The following is a 15205-nucleotide window of genomic DNA, read 5'->3' on the forward strand; positions in this document are numbered from 1 at the left end:
AGCATGCATCTATTTTAACTATTATATTATTTAATGTTAATAAAGATAAAATAAAATTATATATCCATTTTAACCATTATATTATTTAATCTTAATAAAGATAAAAGAAAATTAAATAAAATATTTTGCTCACATAAATATATATAAACTTTTATTAAAAAAAAAACAAAAACAAAAACAAAACTATTATTTTTCATTGCCTAAAAAGTAGGAAACTTTTCCCTAGCATTCCAATAAAACCATGGAAGAGATCTCCCAATGCACTAAGCTTGATATATAAAGCTTTTATTATATAATTTTATATGTTTTTATTATATAATTTTATTTTATTTTAAATATATATTTATACGTTTCGGAAAAATATTAAAAATACACATATGTGTGACTAAGACATATGCACTGAAGGATAAGACATCAAAATTTTCTCACCATAAAATCCAATTATATACATTGAGCTTGGGTTAAAATAACATTTTCATAATATTCAAAATATGTCAATAAATATTGAAATCTCTTTCAGCTAATCAGTAGGTCTAACTAAAACAAAATCCATAGGTTTCGAATAAAACCCAATTACATATCAAATTCAACACATCACCATCGATTTGACAGCTCTAGGTGAACTATTTCAGTTCCATTTCAAATCCCATTTCAAATCGGACAGTATACAATCTATTTGTGTTGTCCTTGCATACCGAGCAGGGACTACCGCCACGAAAGTAACTCCTTATTATAAACACACAATCAAACATTAAAGTTGCCAAGTTATGTCATAATTAAAGCCTTATTTGAACGTCTCACTAGCTCCCAAGCAAACGTGAGTCTAGCTTTTTCTAAAAATATAAATACATTCTTCCCACTAACTCCTGAATTTAATCACAGAAAGGGTAATCCGGACACGACTTCCAGCTCGGAGCCTTCTTGAGCGGTGCTACCACCCCTACATACACATCAGAGTATTTTAACATGAGTAACAAATTATTGGATTATTTTTTTTAATATTTTAACTAGATTATTTTATAATATTAAAGAGTTAGACATCGCTTCATAATACTATTGTCGAAACCGAGCAACGTCAATCTTTTGAACTAGTGTTTTACCTGATGCCGTTGCCAGTGCCTGTGGGTTTTTTATAACCACCTTCTCAGAGGTGCAAAAATCATTATTAGTTGTGGCTGTTATAGGAGCCAGCAGGAAGAGGGCGAAAATACAAATGGGCATCACTAAAACGGGCTTTGAAGAGGCCATTGATATCGACGACCAAAAAAAAATTTCCAAAAATGCTAGCAAGTGATAAATGAAGCACGAATGAACCGGTGAAGAGAAGGTGGTCAGGTGAAAGTTTAAATAGAGGTCCGGCTGGAGTTGCAGTAATTAAATATGATTAAGTCTAAAATGCAAAAGCACATTAAATAAAGAAAAAAAATAGATTGACTTTTCAAAATCAGAATCATATGTAGTTCTCTCACCAGTCACATATATAAGTGTTTGGTGTTGGTTAGTGTTTGTTTTGATATATGGTTTATCATGTAATATAATATAATATTATATTATTATATTATATTATAAATCATATTTCAAAACAAGCACTAACAAACATTTATATAAAAATCAGATCACATATACAAGTGTTTGTTAGTTTTTGTTTTAGAAAATGGTTTATTTTATAATAAAATAAAATAAAATAAAATATTATATTATATTATATTATAAAATAAATTGTAATATAAGAATCAAATTTATATTTTTATTTGTGAAAATAAAAATATGAATGAAACTTATATTTAAATAAGCAATATATTATATTTATACAATAAGTATATTTAAATATATAAATAAGTGTTTGTTATGAATATGAATTATAATATAATATTAAAATAATATAAATTATAATTATAATTATATATTAAAATACAAAATACATAATCAATTCTAGTTCATATATATATAAAAGTTGGTGATACTTTTACTTTTTTTCCAAAGAAAAAAACGGTAACCTTTTATTAAAAAATTAATGAAAAGTTACACTAGCAGATGCATTTAAGCATTCCATAAGCTGCCGCATGGGCTCGAGTGCTTTCACACCCCACGCAACGTTAGAAGACTAGCGTGCACAAAGAATAAGAGAAAGAAAGAGAGAAGAGGGGAAGAAAAGGGAAGAGAAAACTGAGTTCCTTCAAGTTTTTCTTCCCTTTTTCTTTTCGACCTTGCGCCATTCTCCTTGAGAAGGCTTGATCGAAGCAATGACTATCTGTGTTTCTGCATTCTGTGGGCCTGTTTCTTTGTCTGAGTCTGAGGTATCTGAGAGGTGGTGCCTCTTTATGCCTCCCATACTTTGATCCACTCTCATCATCTCTCCCTGATTCTTCTCTGCCTGATTTGCGTGATGCTGTGGGTCCTTTGTGACTGAAGTAGTTCCCTTCTGAGTCTTTTTCTCTTGAGAAAGCTCTACTTTCTCTGTAGGAGGCTCTTCCTCCTCTGCTTCTGATTCTTCGTCCTCTGAGTCTGGTGCAGGGAATTGCCATCCTTTCCTCTGCTTCCCTTTCTGTTTCTTCTTACTGTTTGTTTTCTTAGCTTCTGGACATGTGCCTTGCAGGTGTCCTGTCTGCCGACAGATCCTGCATCTGAAAGCGGTGTTTTCATAGTCTAGTGCTTGCAGCCAGTTTTGTTGTTTGTAGATCAGCCTGATATTATCCGGCAGCCCTTTGCTGAGATCTACTTCCACACATATGCGTGCGAAAGTGTATATCCTTTCGTCAGTCCTTTCCAGATCTGTTTTGATATACTTCCCTATGCTGTTCCCAATACCTTCCAGTACTTTTTCACTCCAGAAGTGTAGAGGAAGGTTGTGAAGACGAACCCACACCGGCATTGTGGATACAGTCATTTTGTTTGGATCGAAGTCCGAAAACCATGGGGTCATAAAGAGCCCCGCTGTTCCCCAGAACCAAGGCCCGGCGCTGATGACTGTATCTCTAACTTCCTTGGATATAAATCTGACTATAAAAAACCCCCTGGAACATAGATGTATATCACATTCCATGGTCCAGTTGGTAAAGATCCAATGGAATAGATCCATTGGCTTAGGCCAAAAACTGTTAAAACGGCATATAAGGGCCTGCGTTTCATAGGACTTAACGAAATCATCAAGTCCTGTGGAGTCAAGATTCAGGGCTGGGGAATGCCCCAGTTGATCTACTATGTATGGCCTGGGTTTGATTCCGCCGTGATCTGGAGAGGGCTCTGAATTCCTGTTGCCTTGTAATATATTTTTGTAGGATTTGCCTCCCTTAGGTTGATGTTGGGGTGCTGTTCCTTTCCCCTTGTCTCCCCCTGCAGAGCTTGACTGTCCCTGTGGCTGAGCCCCTCCTCTCAGCCTCAGATTTAAGACAATGTGTGTTCCTGGGCTGATCGCATAGCTTCCCAACGTTCTAGGGTCCTGAAGGGACCATCTACCACTGACCAAATGTTGGATCTGAACTGGGTAACCCAGCTCAGTCCAAATTTGTTGTTTCAGCTGCAGGATGGTGCCTCCTGCATGCACCCACACTAATCGAGATTCCCCTTCAGGGGATTTAATGAAAATCTGAAAGCGATTTGCTTTTACCTGCTCTGACTGCAAGTTGCTCAAATCCCATTTTTCAGTCTTGTTTGCTGGATCTGGCGAGATATCATTTTGTTTCTGCCTATCTCTGTCCACTGCTGCTAATTGCGACGCAGAGGCGATTAGATCCAGCCCAAAGCTGCTGTCTTTTTGAACAAGGAAAGGCAGATCTATACCATGCAGCCTCGGTATGCCAAGCTGGGGCAGAGGAAAAGGAAATCGCCTCTGTTTCCCGGTGGCGCAGACAGGCCAAGCTCTCCAGGGAAGATCACCCGCGACAGAGGGCGAGGCATCCTGTGACTGTGTGGGGGTCGATAGATTGAAAGCAGAAAACCCCGGGCAATGAAAAGGGGAAACCAGATACGCCCTGAGGAAACCGAAATATGCCAAAGAAGGGGAAATTACCTCAGATACCTGCTTGTTTGGATTCAATACCAGTGGCTCCTTTCCGTTGATGGATTCGGTCCAGATCCAAGGGGTTTCGTCGCGCGCTGTAGATCCCGCAGACAGACTCCAGCACTTTCCAGCAACGACAAAAACTAGTGGCTCCTTTCTGTTGATGGATCCAGTCCAGATCCACGGGATTTCATCGCGCGCTGTAGATCCCATTGACGGACTCCTGCACAGTCCAGCATCGACCAACACTGTGGAGGCGGCAATAGCAGCGCATGGACCTGCAACGTCAAACCAGTCTGTGGAGGCGGCGGCGGCAGCAAGAGGACCTGCAAAAACCCTAAGCTCGCACCCTCCGGTCATTTTCCTCATCCCTACAATTTAGGGTTATTCTGGTGATACTTTTACTTATCTAAATAGGTTTATCTTTTGAATGTGAATTAAAATAAATATAATAACATAGGGATGGAGTTGCAATGATTAAATATTGCGCTATGAAAAATATAATAACATATAATAAATATAATAAAATAGGTTTATCTAAATAGGGATGCAGTTGCAATGATTAAATATTGCGCTATGAAAAATGCAAAAGCACATTAAATAAAGAAAAAAAATACACTCACTTTTGAAAATCAGAATCATATGTAATTCCTTCACGAGTCACATATATAAGTGTTTGGTGTTTGTTAGTGTTTGTTTTGGTATATGGTTTATCATGTATTATAATATAATATTATAATATTATATTATATTATAAACCATATTCCAAAACGAACACTAACAAACACTTATATAAAAATCAAATCACATATACAAGTGTTTGTTAGTGTTTGTTTTAGAAAATGGTTTATTTTATATATAATATAATAAAATAAAATAAAATATTATATTATATTATATTATAAAATAAATCATAATATAAGAATCAAATTTATATTTTTATTTATGAAAATAAAAATATGAATGAAACTTATATTTAAGTAAGCAATATATTATATTTATACAATAAATATATTTAAATATATAAATAAGTGTTTGTTATGAATATGAATTATAATATAATATTAAAATAATATAAATTATAATTATAATTATATATTAAAATACAAAATACATAATTAATTCTAGTTCATATATATATAAAAGTTGGTGATACTTTTACTTATTTAAATAGGTTTATCTTTTTTTTTTTTTTGTAAGCTAGGATGGTACTCTTTCTATTACTCGATCAAAAGAACATTACATCATATCAGAATCAGTCTTTGCCCGCCCTCTAGGGGAAACCGGGTCATAACTCCATCTATAATTTTTAAAAGCAGCCCAAAAATAGAAGGCCCGCAGTCTGGTTGTCTGAGCTAGATAAACTATACAGTCTTGAACCTTACTAAAACTATGCCTAAAGCTACTGCTCTGTACTGCATGCTTTTTACTATCTATAACAGGTACAAAGCTAAAACCAAAAAAATTGCTACAGTTACTAAACATATCTCATATCATTCGTTGCCGCCATCAGGATGCTGATTTGCTGCTTCCGCTGGCGCTGGGTGAACTCGATTCAGCATCTGCTGGATAGCCTCCAGCTTCTCGTCTTGTTTAACCATTGCTACGCGAAGGAAGGCCAATTCGCAGCGAATGTCTGGACCCCCCTTAGCCAGAGCGACCATTTCTTTTGCCACCTGCTCCATCGCTTTGGCCATGAGCCCCTTCATGACCCAGTAGATGTGGAGCGACTGTTTAAATAAAGACATGTGCCCTCTAGTGTGACCCGGGTCGGGGATAAGGAATTCCCATTCCTCCATCTCCTCGTCAGATTGCTCCTGAATCGATTCCTCTTCCAGATGTTGCATGAGTCTGCGGACTGCAGGTTTGGAATTGCGGATGAAGGCCTTTTCGGCCCTGCGAATTCTATGGTTAACAGTCTCTTTTTGTTTTCTTCTATTCCCCTGGTCACGCCTGGAAGTCTCCCCTTCCACCTTGCCTTGACCCTTTTGGCTTCTGGTTCGTTTTCCGTCCCGGTCTTTTTCCTTGTCAGTTGACGAGCTACGCTTCCTCATGCCGTAGCGACGGACCTTCGAGTCCTGTAAATCAGACAGTTCTGCCTTCGTCTGCTCCTTTCCTTCCTCCGCCGAGTTTTTGTGGTGGTACCTGCGTTCACTTCCTGCGTCCAGGGCTGTGTCTTCTTCCGAATCATCCTCAATTTCCCAAACTGAAAAAGGTGGGTCCTGCTGCATAATAACTTTGCCTTTACGGCTTCTGCTATCCTCCCCGACACTCTGTTTCTCTTCCATCTGCCTTAGCTTCTGTCTGGTTTCCATAATATCCGACGGTCGGACGCACCTCGTTCTCTGGTTACTTGGTGTGTTCACTGCTCTCTGGTGATGCTCGATGGGAACCTCCGCACTTACCCAAATTGGAAACACGCACAATGCTTTGACATTCATCCAGCTTTGGGTATATATCAAATTCTTTTCCTTGGGGAAACCGCTTATTCCGGTTGTCAAATGCCGCCGGTAGCACGCCGGTGAACCACTACACTCTGCCATCATATCCTTATTAATCCCCTCTGCTGTGAGGTCCGGCGTACCGCAGCCTTCACCTCTCATAGTTCGAACATTAATTAACTTACCTTGTGTGTACTGTTGCCCAACCGCTCCATCCGCCGTCGCTGTACTGCCACCGAGGTCTTGATCCCTCACCCTGCAATCTGCAATGATGATTTTTGCAAATCCTACTTGAACCCTTTCCTTGAAACGAGGTCTCCACCTCCCCTTATTTGTCCAGCTCACTGATCCGCTCATTGACATTTGTGGCATGATCATGATCGGCCTTAATTAAATCTGCCAGCTCTTTCCATTCCTGATTACCCTCCACAGCTCTCCATTGGCTATCCATGGTGTTGCCACGTCCTCGGCAGCCCCAATTGGCTAGCCAGTCCGCAGGCTGGTTCCCTTTTCGACGAACATGGCTAATGAGTCTATAATCGATGCGCTTAATGAAGCCTGCAATTTCTTGAATAATGCCCGCAGTGCGCCAGCTTTTGGTGACTTTCTCCCATCCCTGCCCATTACTGAGCCTCCTCAACATGTCCACAGCAATCTTCGAATCCCCTGTAATTTCCAGGTTGGTATAGCCGTTCCTAATGGCAATACGTAAACCTTGATGCAGGGCCCAGAACTCGGCCTCGTTATTGGTCATCTGCCCTCCCCAGTCCGCAAAAATCCATCTTACTTGGTGGTTGCTGTCTCTGAAGATTCCCCCGAAGCCAGCTTCGCCCGGGTTCCCCTTCGAGGCCCCGTCGAAGTTTAGCTTGATAAAATGATCTCGCGGATACCTGAACTTGTCTGGACTTTGAGTTCGCATGTCCTGGCTGGTCGAACATTTAAAGTGAACCATCTCCATTTTAAGATTTAACTTGTTTAAAATTTCCTGTTCTTCCGAGTTAGTTTTCCAATCATCATTCTCCCACTTCTCGACAAGGATAGTCTCTCGCATACTCTCGATCACCCGATCCCAAATAACCTCTGGACCTTTCGCAGAATTCTGAAATACCCTCCTATTTCGTTCCTTCCAGACCATCCAGAGTATGAAGGGAGAGATAAGGTTCCATGCCCTCTGGACAACCTTGCATTGAAAGGTTTCCTTGCTCCACTGGAAAACCAATTCAGTAAATTCTCTGGTATTAAATCCTGATTTGTTGAACAGTCGTTTAGTCGTCCTCCAAAGTTGCTCTGTGTAGGGACATTTGACCAACAGATGATCTCTAGTCTCGGTATCGTTGTTGCATAGATAGCATCGGGAGGGGCCAATGAATCCCTTCTTCTGAATTCGATCCCAGGTCAGAATTTTGTTTTTTGAAGCTAGCCAAACAAAGATGGACACCTTAGGCCACCAGTTGCTTTCCCAGATTGTTTTCCATTCCACATTCCTGTCACCTCTGTCTTGAGAATCCATTAAGTAATAAGCCTCTTTCGTTGTAAATATTCCCTTCATAGAGTATCCCCACCGGAGGATGTCTTTCCCATGTCGTTCTCTGATTTTCCTTGATCCCATTTCTTTTCTGTAATGTTCTTGGAGCTCTGGGGTAAGTTCACGATCCCACTCTGTCGGGTCCTCCCAGACTCTCCATCCCTCCGACAGTTCATTTGTTTTCCAATAATCCTTAACACTGGATCTGTTTCCTTCAATTCTACCTCGGATCTGCAGGAGGTCCTGACTGTTATTTAGCCTTTCTCGTTGTTGCCACCTATCTTCCCAGAAGTTGGCTTCACTGCCTCCTCTAATTTCCCAGAAAGTATGTTTGCTAATTAGATCTCTGTTTTGGGAGGCAAGTTCCCAGATAGAGGAGCCTTTGGGGATTTCCTGCTGTCTTAGGATATCGGCCGGAGAATTTGGCATTCTATATTTAGTCCTCCATATGTTTTTCCAGAGATCATTTCCACCACTGAGCCACCTCCACCACAGTTTAGCTCCCAAAACCCTATTAAGAATTTCCGGGTCCCTTAGACCTAATCCTCCTTTTTCTTTTCGCTCTATTAGCTGACTCCACGAGACCAGGGCCCATTTTTTCTTCTGATCAGAACCACTCCAAATGAATTTCCTTATGATTTCCCTGATTTTAGCACAAACCCCTGCTGGGGCAGCCATAATCGCTAATGGGTATATAGGAATAGCCTGAAGGACCGACTTGGCAAGAACAACTCTGCCAGCAATATTCAGAACTCTGAAAGCCCAATTTGAGACCTTGTTATTTAGTTTGTCAAGAACCCCTTGCCAGTTTCTCACCTTTTTTGAGGTGAGGTCCAGAATATTACCTAAATATTTAGTAGGTAATTCTCCCCTCTTGAATCCAAGAATTCTAATTAGATGGGATTTGACCTGATCCATTGTATTGAAGATGAAGATGCATGACTTGTCCCTATTAATTTCTAACCCAGAAGCCTTGGCAAATAAGTCTAGGATTCTCTTAAGATGTCGAACTTCTCTTACCGTTGGTTCCCCGAACAGCATAATGTCATCAACAAATTGTTGATGTGTTAGAGGCAGGTTGTTTCCCCAAAGTTGCAACCCTTTGATTCTGTTTGCTGCTCTTTCCTGTTTAATAAATCGACCTAGTCCTTCAGCGGCTAGAATGAATAGAAAAGGAGACAATGGGTCTCCCTGTCGAATGCCTCTAGAGGCATTGAAAGTTTTTGAGGGACTTCCGTTAACCAGAATAGAAAAGTGGGGAGAGGAGATCAGGTTATGAATCCAAGCAATCCATCTTTGGTGAAAACCAAATCTCTCCAGGACAGTTTCCAGATACTTCCAGTTAAGCCTATCATATGCTTTGGATAAATCCAATTTGATCAGCATTCCTTTTTGTTTTTTAACCTTTAGAGAGTGGATCACCTCCTGTGTTACCACCAGCCCATCAAGTATCTGCCTTCCTTCCACAAAACCAGTTTGTTCAGCCGAGATTAGATTGTCCAAGAGAGGTTTTAGTCTCTTGGCAATCAGGGATGTTATCATTTTGTAAATGACATTACAAAGAGCTATAGGTCTGAAGCCACTAGCCTCTTCTAAGTTGTCTCCCTTAGGTATGAGGGCAAAAAAGGTAGAGTTAAGAGCAGGCCATACCTTTTGATTTATTCTTGATTCTTCTACTAGATCCAGTATCTCTCTTCCCAAGAAGTGCCAGCCTGCCTGGTAGAAGTCCACTGTGAAGCCATCCGGCCCAGGAGCAGTCCCTTTTTTCATAGTCTTCACAACTTCCTCCAACTCTTCTAGGGTCACGGCCCTCATAAGCGCTTTGTTTTGTTCCTCAGTGACCAGACTGGGGATGGCTGAGCAGATCTCTTGAATGGCTCCCGATCTATCCACTTGGGGTTCTGTTAGCATCTCTTTGTGGTAATCCATCAGAACCTGTTCTATCTCATTCTGCTCTACCACTCTTTTCTCATTCTTGTCTTTAATCGAAAGGATTCTGTTTCCCTGCCTGTGTTTGATCATTGTCTGGTGGAAGAATTTTGTATTTTTCTCCCCCTCTCTTAACCATTTTATCCTAGATTTCTGGCGCCATAGGATCTCCTCTTGCTTTCGTCTCTCTTCCAATCTGCCAAGGATTACCCCCTCCCTGTTGATGCTTTCCTCTGTTCTGCCTTCCAAAATTATCTTCTGCTGCAGATCTGCCATTTCCCCTTCCAGCTTTTGTTTATCTTCCAAAATATTGCCAAATTCCTCCTTGTTCCATTTTTTTATTTTGTTTTTCAGCTCTTTCAATTTAAGCTGGAACGTATGCATTCTACATCTGCCTTGACTAGTACATTGATTCCACCACTCCTCTACTTTCTTAATGAAATCAGGGTCCCTCAACCAAAAGGCTTCAAATCTGAAAGGTCTTTTCCCCTGAATCTTCTTGATATCCACCTCTAATCTAATCGGCCAATGGTCTGATCCCAGAGATGGAATGATTTTGGCCTCCACGAAAACATCTCTGTTCATGATGTCTTCAGATACCAGAAATCTATCTAATCTGGAAGCAATTTGATTCTTACCTCCCCTTCTATTGTTCCACGTGTAGACCCCATTGATGGTCTGGACGTCAACAAGCCTAAGTTCTGCTATCATATCATTGAAATTATCCATGAAGTGATCCCTCTTCCTAGTCCCTCCTTTCTTCTCTTCCAAGGATCTGATCAGGTTAAAGTCTCCCCCAGTGATCCAAGCAGCTTCAGGGTAAAGTCTGCGGACCGATTTGAAACTGTTTATGAACTGCTCTTTTTTTCCAGGGGTCGGAGGGCCGTAGACTCCTGAGATGACCACCTGATGATTGGTTCCGACTATCCTGCCTAGCCCAGTGAGGATGCCGCTCATACTGGACCAGTTTTCTATGATGATTTCATTGGGGTTCCACAGGACTGCAATACCTCCTGCAGAACCGATTGCATCTTGTCCAATCACTTGATACTGTAACCTACTTTTTTCTATTATTTCTTCGAGCTGCTGGATCAAAATCTTTGTTTCCTGTAAGATCATAACACTAGGTTTCTCCTTTTTCAACTTATCCTTCAGATACCTCTGTTTGCCTTTACTATGCAAACCCCTAATATTCCAACTGATCACTATCATTTAAAACTTTTTGTAAGAGGGGAAGAATACCTCCGACAGAGGTATCACCTTTCCTGAGTTTATCAAAATTTCTCCCACCGTCTGTATGGTCTCACTCATTGGTTTTCGGCCTCTTTTCCTGCTGTTTTTGCCAGAGTTGGCCATTCCTTTATCCTCATTCCCCTGTTCGCTTTCTGTCATGGTTGGTTTATCCGGAGGCTCTCCTTTTTTCTCTTTATATTTCTTGAAAACTTCCTTATACAGCTGTTTTTGTTTTTCAGGTATGAACCTGCTATCCAGATACTTCCATTCCTGGAGTAACCTTCTCATAATTTTCTCCTCTTCTGCTTCGTTTTCAGGCGGGTTTTCCACTTCCATCTTAGATTCCTGTTCTGTTTCTGTTGACATCTCCTCTGGTTTTTCTCTGTTTGCTTTGTTTATATTTGTTTCGTTTTCCTTACCTTTCTCCTCTCCCGCTATTTCCATGGGGGTATTTTCCGGGTCCTCATCATCTTCCAGGTTTACTTCATAATCTTCATCTTCACTCTGCAGTACCTGAAATTTGTTTTGATTATTTATTTTGCTCGGTTTTTCCTGGGGTTGGGTCTTTGATGTCTCTTTGTTCTGTCGTTTCTTCCTTACTACCTGTTGGAAGCCTTTCTCAGCATTTCTCTGTTGATCCTCCTGTCTTTTCTTGGATTCTTCCTCTTTGTTCAGAGTGCATTGCCTGTATAAATGGCCATATTCATGGCAGATGCGGCATCGAAAAGGGATATGTTCGTAATCAACTGGCTGCTTCCAGATTTCATCATGATACTCTACTTCGACATTTTCTGGGAAAATAGGTTTATCTTTTGAATGTGAATTAAAATAAATATAATAACATAGGGATGGAGTTGCAATGATTAAATATTGCGCTATGAAAAATGCAAAAGCACATTAAATAAAGAAAAAAAATAGACTGACTTTTGAAAATCATAATCATATGTAATTCCTTCACGAGTCACATATATAAGTGTTTGGTGTTTGTTAGTGTTTGTTTTGGTATATGGTTTATCATGTAATATAATATAATATTATAATATTATATTATATTATAAACCATATTCCAAAGCAAACACTAACAAACACTTATATAAAAATAAAATCACATATACAAGTGTTTGTTAGTGTTTGTTTTAGAAAATGGTTTATTTTATAATATAATATAATATAATAAAATGAAATATTATATTATAAAATAAATCATAATATAAGAATCAAATTTATAATTTTATTTATGAAAATAAAAATATGAATGAAACTTATATTTAAGTAAGCAATATATTATATTTATACAATAAATATATTTAAATATATAAATAAGTGTTTGTTATGAATATGAATTATAATATAATATTAAAATAATATAAATTATAATTATAATTATATATTAAAATACAAAATATATAATTAATTCTAGTTCATATATATATAAAATTTGGTGATACTTTTACTTTTTGTGTAAGTCAGATATTTATATTATGAAACAAAATATTGTACAAAAAATCTGCAGAAGCAGATCGAGACCTGATGAAGACAGTTCAAAAGACACAAGACACCAGCCCTGAGACAACCAGAGACTAAGATATTTCAAAATGCTAACTGCACACCGCGCAGGGTGGCCTTAGCCATTTATCTCCTTCTCATATCTATAACATCGATAATTCTTGAACTGCATCACTGTAACTAACACATCATCCAGATAACCCAAATTATAGTTCAAGACACTAGAAAAACACCAAACAAAAGTGATAGAGGCCCATAGAAATAGAAAACAGACAAAGCCAAAGAGATGGCACACACATGACAACAGACAAGGTTGAAGAGAAGGCATCAGCAAACCCGAATCACTGCGGGGGTGTTTCGAACCTACTTGCAATGTCCAGACCCTGTTCCAGGACATGCCTATCGACTCTTTCCAGCAGGGATCGGTAGTTGTGAATCTCCTTCGGCGGTGCTGGCTGCTTGCTCTCTTAACTCGGAGGATCCGGGCTTATGGTTTGCTGGAGAAGTCGAATAAGCAATGTTAATTTCTTATTGATAGTTTCTGCCACCTCATGCACAGCTGAAATTTTATTGTCCATCGCTCCGCAAATCTCAATCAGACTTTTTAGTTGGCCTTCAGATATATGGTTTTCCCCTTGCGAGTTCTGATTCCCAGCATCCATGGAATCCAGTGCTTTCGCCAAAAGGGTCTTGATCCTCCAGCTCTCTACTTGTGTGCGCACGAATTGAGTGGCGCGTCTGGATGCAGTGCCCGGGTCGATTAACCAATCTACCTCCCTTGCAATTTCCTCCCCATCACGCGTCTGCTCCTCCTCTTTTACCGCAGCCTCCATCTCAGCAATTCTCCGTTTGTTCCTTATGGTCGTTCGAGTTTCATATGCGCTTCTGGCAGCCCTGAGCTCTTGGTTCGCATTGATACTCCGACAATTCCCAGTATCCATATCGTTCCTATTACCCGTAGCCTGGATAGCAGTTCGGACTCGAGAACAATTGTAACCCAAAGCAATGCCTTTAGAATGAGTGAATGAGACGTTGCTCCAGCAGTTAGTTAAATAGCTCTTCGCTGTAAGGTTTCCCACACTAAGCCTCATCTCCCGAAACATCGTGGGCGTACTGCAATCATAGTTCCTTTGGGTGGCTGTGAATGCTACGTGATGTCATCTGCTATACAAATAAATGTTGCTCATGCCTTGATGAATATAATCGTGCCAAATGTCGATCCTGCTGAGGGGGCAGCTGCAGTAGTCCCTTCCTAATATCCACTTGAATATGTGATCTTTGTGCACCCTCTGTTGCCATAAATGTATACTACCAGCCTGTCCTTTCGATCTGTGCCAACCTTCGCCACTCATATCGTCTCCCGAGTAATTCATCATGAGGGGCCGATATAGTTTGCCATTTTCCGGTTAAGCCCGATTTAAATTACCCACGTCCTCTCTTGCCAGCTGTAGGCATCTCTCCTTGAGGTGAGGACTGTCCACTTGCTGCCAACATGTGTCCCATCCCCTATCTTGGTTGTCAATGCTGTAGTTAGCCAAGTAATCAGCTAGACCATTTTCCTTACGCCTGATCGATTGAAAGACTAAACCTTTCATTTCGCCGATTAGTTTTGCAATGTTCTCTGTCACCTTGGCAAGCCTCCAGTGTCTCGTGGCTTTGCATGCCTGAGTACCTCCCTGAATTTTCTTTGCGACTGAAATAACCAGTGACGAGTCGCCTTCTACCACTGCATTGCCTGTCGGTAGATTTCTTAGAATTTTCAATCCTTGCTCTAACGTCGCGAACTCCATCTCATTGTTCGTGCCTTCCCCCAACTCTCTGTAGTAAATATGCATAATTTCTCCTTCCTGGTCTCTAATAACACCTCCAATGCCAGCTTTCCCGGGGTTGCCTCTACAGGCACCATCAAAGTCCAGCTTCAAAACTCCCACTCGTGGACAAGTCCATCTATCGGCCTCCGAGTTTGGTTGTTGTTGGTGTCTCAGTGTTGCGATGCTGTGGTTGATTTCCAGTTGAAAGAACATCAAGATATGCAAGTCTCTTTCTGAGGGTTTTTCGTTGGGATCAGTCTTGCACTTTTTTTGAATCAATTGTTTAAGATTTGTAAGAATTGTTACTTTAGAATGCCCAATACTTCTGTTTTCATCCTGAAATACCCTCATATTTCGCTCTTTCCATATTGTCCACAGTACAAAGCCTGGCATGGCTTTCCATATGTTATTGACTCTCTGGTTTTGGGAGAAAATGTTTTGCCAATTTGAAATCGTGTTCTGGATGGACTCTCGGTCTCGGTTTCAATTCCTCATAATTCCCTCCATCCAATTCCATAGATGGTTAGCCCATTCACACGAATTGACTAAGTGGTTTATGGTTTCTTCTTCCCTTGAACACATCGGGCACCTGGAAGGCCCTTCGAACCCTTTCCTTCATAGATTGTCCCATGTCAGGGTTTTGTTTCTCATTAATAGCCATAAAAAGGTCTTAATTGTCGACCAAAATAAGCTGTCCCACACTTTGTTGCACCAGGGTGTAGCTTCCTCCTGTTCTGCCTTTACTAGCAGTTCCCTCGCT

At 40.2% G+C, this 15205-nt stretch overlaps 1 protein-coding gene across 1 annotated transcript; it reads right to left on the minus strand.

Annotated features, from left to right (window-relative positions):
• Positions 1–6769: 6769 nt before the first annotated feature.
• Positions 6770–13031, minus strand: LOC149181937 (uncharacterized). Its single transcript, XM_089414385.1, has 4 exons — positions 12971–13031; positions 11138–11919; positions 10325–11002; positions 6770–10219 (listed from the first exon to the last, which is right to left on the minus strand). The coding sequence occupies exons 1-4, from the start codon at positions 13029–13031 to the stop codon at positions 6770–6772; spliced, it is 4971 nt and encodes a 1656-aa protein (XP_089270511.1).
• Positions 13032–15205: the final 2174 nt, after the last annotated feature.

The sequence above is a fragment of the Pinus tabuliformis genome, chromosome 3_2, assembly GCF_031772625.1.
Source record: "Pinus tabuliformis cultivar Carrire ecotype Pingquan chromosome 3_2, CPIR1, whole genome shotgun sequence".
NCBI lineage: Eukaryota > Viridiplantae > Streptophyta > Pinopsida > Pinales > Pinaceae > Pinus > Pinus tabuliformis.

Excerpts from the sequence above, each read along its gene's own strand:
- LOC149181937 (XM_089414385.1), bottom strand. The coding sequence starts at position 13,031 with ATGTCCTGGAACAGGGTCTGGACATTGCAAGTAGGTTCGAAACACCCC. Across the intron at positions 11,003-11,137 it reads AGGTGATACCTCTGTCGGAG|GAAACAAAGATTTTGATCCA; the intron begins GTATTCTTCCCC and ends ATGATCTTACAG. Across the intron at positions 10,220-10,324 it reads ACCCTGATTTCATTAAGAAA|GAGGAATTTGGCAATATTTT; the intron begins GTAGAGGAGTGG and ends AAATGGAACAAG.